A 6,668-nucleotide genomic window follows, 5' to 3' on the forward strand; every position below is an offset into this window, starting at 1 on the left:
CCCTCCAAGGCCACCGGCCCCTCCGGGACCTGACGGCGGCGCTGAGGCGGTAACGCACGGTTCAGGCGGGGCCGTGGGCCGTGGGCAAGGAGGGCCTGGGGTGGGGCTTCTGTAAACCCAGGAGAGCGGTCAGCCAGAGGGAGGACTGAGGGGGGGGGGCGGGGGGGCCAGACAACTCCCCCTCGCCCCTCCCTGGCGTCTCCAAACTTGGCCCGCGCCGCAGGGTGGGGATGTGGACCCTCTGGCCTTTGCCTCTCAGGAGCTCAGGGGCTGCCCAGACTCGCGGACACCTCAAGGGGCGATTCCCAGGAAGAAATCCCCCACTTCAGCGCTCATTTCCACGCTTCTCGCTTTCTAGAAACTCCCTGGAGCTAGACTGGAGCTGGGAGGTCCTGCGCCGCTCCCTGACGGCAGTCCCGGACACCAGCGCAGGGAACTTTAGAGCACCAGCGCCCTCCAGCTCTGCAGTCACCCAAGGAAGAAGCCGCACGCGGGTCTGCGAGGACCTAAAGCCAGAGAGGCGGCTGTGTTTTTCCAAAGCGCTGGCCAGGACCCCACAGGAAAGGGAGGAGTCGCCTGGGACCTGGGAGGGACACTTCCAAGGCGCTTCCTTGGATCCTTTCGCTTGTCGGCTTCCGTGAAGGTCCCCTTGGGTTGGGGCGGCGCAAATCAGTGCTCAGAGTTTCCCCAGCTCAGCTGCTCGCGGGGTTCTCCCAAGGAGCGCAGTGCGCAAAGGCCGGCGCGGGGCACAGCCTGCTAGCGCTTGGCTCTTCCTCAGGGAAGACAAATTTCTCGACTCCGTGCCCCCATCCCCACGGGCGTGGAGGTTCTGAGAAAGTCACGGAGAAAACAACGGGAACCCACGACGGGCGCAGGAGGGCAGGTCCTCGGAGGTGGCCGGTGGGGTGCGTGCGCGCGCGCAGCCCGGTTCTTCCCCGGCTCTGGGCTGTGATGTTCTTTCCTAATACTTGCCCCTTTCCAGCGCCCATTTATTTTGACCGTACCCGTCTGGAAGCAGATTTCATTTTCGCTGGCGAGACTAGAAACCACAAATAAAAAAAGAAACGGATCCATTGACTCTCAGTATCTCAATAGTGTTCAAAAGATTCCCTTGGTTTCATTCACAGCCCTGCCTGAATTCGCTGCATTGGGGCAGGGGTTTGGTATTGTTTTGCGCCCCCCCCCCCCCCGCCCTCTTTACAATTAAGGGTGCTGTTTTTAAAGGATGCACAAGGTGACTAACTCTCCCTGTTATCTGTTGAATGAAAGGAGTGTTACACATGCAAAACCCAATACCCCGCCGTCGGTTGGGGATCGCCGACCGAGCCCCCGCCCTATTATTCCACAATCCAGATGGGACCCGTGATTAGAAAATAAAATTGGCCAAAGCTGTCCCGGAATCCCTTCCCCACTGCTGTTCCTCCGCAGTATTAATCAGCAGCACAAAAGAGCAAGGAAATAACATCAGTTACTTTTAGATTGAAACACATGTATACATTTTGGATAAACTCTTTAGGATTCCTAACCCTCCCTCCCCCCAACTAGCCTTCATCTCACTTAGCATTTTGTTTAAACGAGGGCGCGAGCTTTCAAAGTATCTTCCACTGTATGGACTCTTCCGTTTTCAGTCTGTGAGTTAGAAAAAACGTCACCAGCAAAGTCGTCAAATGTCCTTTCCCTTCGATTATCCAACTCGATTAACCCTAACAACTGTCCCAGGGCAACTTCACTACTCATGTGGACTCTGTTTTAAAAATTCTGTTTAATTTCCACGCCAGGGTATTTTCAGAGGGAAAATCCGAAAATAATTAAATACCTTCAGTGGAATTAGGCATAAGCAAAACTCAGCAAAATCTATCTGGGTGCAGATACAGGGCTTTGCAGGGAAAAAAAAAAAAAAAGTCCGTTTCCTTCTTTTGCAATAAAATAACATTTTCTTCACAACCTGCCAGTTTACATATGTGGCTTTGCCGCTTGCTCCCAGAGGGATGGGCAGTCGGGGCCGCTGGGCGCTCTTGGGGCTCTGCCCGCGCCCCCGGAGGCGCTGCCTTTGTGAGTCCTCTGGGCTCGCTGAGCGCCGGGTCTGGGTCGGAACCACCCTCGCTGTTGTCCTTCCCGGTGGCACAGGGAGGGGGTGCGCCTTGCGCTCTCCGAGCCCCGGCGGCCTCCGAGGACAGATTGCCCCCCTCCCCCTCTGCCAGCAGCACGCGTCGCTTTTTGCGTCCAGATTGGCCGCGACCGGCGCTCAATAGCTGGAGGTTAATTTCCTTCACAAAGGTGAGGGGGGCACGGCTTTGGAGGAGAGGGGGGGGGCCGCACGGAGACAGGCGGCCCCTTTATTCCGCGGGGCCTTGATTGGAGCCCTTGATTTAGCATCTGATGTCAACCGGCAGACAAAATGCCCGCTCGGAATGGAAATGCAGGAGGCCGCGCGCGCGCGCGAGGCGAGCGGAAACCCACTTCCCTGCGCGCACGCGGCTGACCTCGGGTTTCGGACTCGGGCCAAGTCCACCCCAATCAACCCAGCCCCGGGCAACATGCCCCCCCTCCCCCAGCGGCCTGCACCTGGCCCGTCGGAGGACGCCAATTCCCAAACTTCCCGGCACTAAAAAAAAAAAAAAGTTAAGAAATTCAAGTTCCCTTTGGAACCCAGTCCCGCCGGCCCCCTCACCCCTTTAGCGCCAACTGCTTCTCCCAAGCCCGGGGACACCTTCCCGAGGACTAGGGTCGCGCGCCCAGGCTTCGGACACAAGCATCACCCTCGGCTGCAGCTACAAGGCCACATCACCCCCCGAAACTTGGAACCCCACTTTCGCCTGGACCCAGGGTCCCGCGGCCCACCCGTCGGAGGTGCGGGCCAGGACTCTCGGCAGCCCGGGCTTTGCAGCTATGTTCAGGTCTTGATGATTTCCCAGCCCCCGCGAGCGTTGCGGTGCCGACCGCGCCCGCGCTCGCGCCCCGCAGCCGCACGCAGGGCTCCCCGCGCCGGCCCTGCCCAGTCAGCGCGCCCAGCGTCCCCTCGGCGCCGGCTCGCGGGCCGAATCCTCCTGACATATTTGGGGCCATTCTTCTCCTTTGTTGCTATTTCGCTCGGGACCCGCGGGTAATCCCCTCGCGGGAGGGGGGCGCGCATTGTCGCGCTGATGGACGGGCCCATTTGGCGGCTGCGCGCCCCCCGGAGGAGAGACACAAAGCCCAGGCACGTGCGCCTCCCCACAGAGGCGCAGCGGACCGTGAAGCGAGGCGGGGCCGGGCGTGTGCCTGCGCCGGGCGGGCGGGGCGGCGGCCGCGCGGGGGCCGGGCCCTCAGGTACATCTGCCGCACCTACCGGGCGACCCCGGAGCCCCGACCCTCTTTCTTGCCGCCCCGCCGCCCTCCCACCCTGCCCGGCGGAGGAGCTGCGGGCGCGCTGATTGGCTCCGGGGGAAGCGGGAGGCGAGAACAATAGCCCCCTCCCCCCGTTAAAAGCGAGAGAGGCGCCCGGGCCCGGGGACTGGGGCGCGCGCGCAGGGCACGGAGCCGGGCCAGCCGCCGCCGGCGCCACGCGAGTCCCGCCGCCGCCGCGCGCGGGCCATGGGCCGGGGGCACTGAGGCCGCCGCGGCCGAGCGCAGAGGGGGGACCGAGCCAGCGCCCGGCGCCAACATGCCCCGCGGCTTCCTGGTGAAGCGCAGCAAGAAGTCCACGCCCGTGTCCTACCGAGTTCGCGGCTGCGAGGACGGCGACCGCGCGCCGCTGCTGTCGCCGGGATGCGGGGGCGCCCGCGCCGAGCCCGCGGCGCCCGGCCCGCTGCCGCCGCCGCCGCCCGCCGAGCGCGCCCAGGCCGCCCTCGCCGCCGCGCTGGTCTGCGCGCCGGGCCCGCCGCCGCCCCCGCCGGGCCCGCGGGCCGCGCACTTCGGCAACCCCGAGGCCGCGCACCCCGCGCCGCTCTACAGCCCCACGCGGCCCGTGAGCCGCGAGCACGAGAAGCACAAGTACTTCGAGCGCAGCTTCAACCTCGGCTCGCCGGTCTCGGCCGAGTCCTTCCCCACGCCCGCCGCGCTGCTCGGCGGCGGCGGGGGCGCGGGCGGCGCGGGCGGCGGCACCTGCAGCGGGGACCCGCTCTTCTTCGCGCCCGCCGAGCTCAAGATGGGCACGGCGTTCTCGGCGGGCGCCGAGGCGGCCCGCGGGCCCGCGCCCGGCCCCCCGCTGCCTCCCGCCGCCTCCCCGCGGCCCCCGGGCAAGCGGCCCGCGCCCCCCGCCGCCGAGCCCCCCGCCAAGGTCGCCAAGGCGCCCGGCGCCAAGAAGCCCAAAGCCATCCGAAAGCTGCACTTCGAGGACGAGGTGACCACGTCGCCCGTGCTGGGCCTGAAGATCAAGGAGGGCCCGGTGGAGGCGCCGCGGGGCCGCGCGGGGGGCGCGGCGCGGCCGCTGGGCGAGTTCATCTGCCAGCTCTGCAAGGAGGAGTACGCCGACCCGTTCGCGCTGGCGCAGCACAAGTGCTCGCGCATCGTGCGCGTGGAGTACCGCTGCCCCGAGTGCGCCAAGGTCTTCAGCTGCCCGGCCAACCTGGCCTCGCATCGCCGCTGGCACAAACCGCGCCCGGCGCCGGCCGCCGCCCGCGCGCCCGAGCCCGAGCCCGCGGCCCGGGCTGAGACGCGGGAGGCGCCGGGCGGCGGCAGCGACCGCGACACGCCGAGCCCCGGGGGCGTATCGGAGTCGGGCTCGGAGGACGGGCTCTACGAGTGCCACCACTGCGCCAAGAAGTTCCGCCGCCAGGCCTACCTGCGCAAGCACCTGCTGGCGCACCACCAGGCCCTGCAGGCCAAGGCCGCGCCGCCCGCGCCCGCGCCCGCGCCCGAGGACCTGCTGGCCTTGTACCCGGGGCCCACCGACAAGGCGCCGCAGGAGGCGGCCGGCGACGGCGAGGCGGCGGGCGCGCTGGGCCTGAGCGCCTCGGCCGAGTGCCACCTGTGCCCGGTGTGCGGGGAGCCGTTCCCCAGCAAGGGCGCCCAGGAGCGCCACCTGCGCCTGCTGCACGCCGCGCAGGTGTTCCCCTGCAAGTACTGCCCCGCCACCTTCTACAGCTCGCCCGGCCTCACGCGGCACATCAACAAGTGCCACCCGTCCGAGAACAGACAGGTGATCCTCCTGCAGGTGCCCGTGCGCCCCGCCTGCTAGAGCGCGCCCCGCTCCCGGCCCTCCGAACTGTGCCTTCGCCTGGAGACCCCCGAAGACCGCGCGCCCCGCGCGCCCCAGACCCGCGTCCTCGTCGGGGCGCCACCCGCGGGGAAAGTGTCGTCTCCGCTCCTCTCGATGTGGCGTGACGGTAACCCCCCCTCCTCTCGTTGTGACTCCCTCCGGAGCCCCCCCCTTTTGCGTTGTGTCCCCCCCTTGGCGCAACAGGAGCCAGTCGCTTCTGCACCGGGGAGAAAAGCTGTGCGCGTTCGTCTCGTGGTTGGAAACCTCCCCGTGGAGGGAGAGCTGTTTTTCTTGCTAGTTTTCGCTGTGTTCATGGTCTAGAAATGCGGTTCGCTCTCGCCCACCAGTCTCTGCTCTCTCTGTATGTAGCGTACGGGTTGTTTTGGGTGGATCTTGAGGAATAAATGCCTTTATATTTCACAGGCTGTAAATTGAACTTCCCACGATTAGCTTTATTATGGCTTGTGAACTGCTGGAGTCTGGCTTTACCTTTTTTTATGTGAACAAATCAGATTGCTTAAAAAAAAAAAAAAGAGTTTTCTTTAGTATAGCCACAAATGCCTTGAACTGCTGTCTGTTTGGGATTGTTTTTTGGGGGGGGGGGGGGGAAGGATTTTCAGAAGATGCTGTAGAAACTGCCTCAATATTTCACATAAGACCTTTTGGGTTGATCACCTTTGTTGCTTGAGGTAGGACTGTATGAGTTCCCTCTAAATGTATATGTTGATTTATGAGTAATTGTTATTTATTCTTTATTTATTTATATTAATTATGAAAACTGAGATATTATTTGATCACAGATTCCCCCCCCCTTGGTGTGTGTTTCCCCTCCTGCCATTCTCGACATTTCACTGTGCATTTTACGAGAGAGCCTTTTTCTAAAGGGATCTGCTAAAAGTTTTAACTTTTATACCTATCTGAGCGACTTTCAGACAACCTTCCATTTTATCCTGCTTGGAGGGTCCCCGAGGGCCCTGTACAACCGACAGCTCTTACTTTTAAATGCAATCTCTTTTCTACATACATTATTTTCTTAATTGTTAGCTATTTATAGAAAGCTTCGATAGAACTGTTTCAACTGTATAACTATTTACTATTCAAATAAAATATTTTCAAAGTCAAAGTGAGGTGGACTTATTCCTGCATCACGTGGTTTCAACAAGGATTTAAAATAGAGCTTCAGGTGATTTCTGAGATGGCTCTATTTTTTTATTATTATTTTTATTAAGAGAAAAACCCACCACCATCACGAGGATCCTGGATTTTTAGAGCTGAGCCTGAACCACTGGATGCTGCCCTCTGGCAGTTGGGGGGGGTCCAGTCTCAAACCCACTAACTGCAGCTTGTTAGGGATTCTTAGGAAGGTTTAGAGTGAAAGCTGTGTGAGTTTTTCAGAGAAATCTAGATACGTAAGCACAAGAATCTGCTCTTTTAACCAGAAGGGATATAGGAACACCACGTTAACTTAGCAGATCCCTATTTCCTGGCG

The 6,668-nt window shown here is 61.8% G+C and overlaps 1 protein-coding gene across 1 annotated transcript; it reads left to right on the forward strand.

Moving 5' to 3' along the window:
* The first annotated feature begins 3,643 nt into the window (after positions 1-3,643).
* Positions 3,644-5,158, forward strand: INSM1 (INSM transcriptional repressor 1). Its single transcript, XM_087818591.1, has one exon. The coding sequence runs from the start codon at positions 3,644-3,646 to the stop codon at positions 5,156-5,158; it is 1,515 nt and encodes a 504-aa protein (XP_087674717.1).
* The last annotated feature ends 1,510 nt before the right edge of the window (positions 5,159-6,668 follow it).

The sequence above is a fragment of the Miniopterus natalensis genome, chromosome 7 (assembly GCF_054644295.1).
Source record: "Miniopterus natalensis isolate mMinNat1 chromosome 7, mMinNat1.hap1, whole genome shotgun sequence".
Taxonomy (NCBI): Eukaryota; Metazoa; Chordata; class Mammalia; order Chiroptera; family Miniopteridae; genus Miniopterus; species Miniopterus natalensis.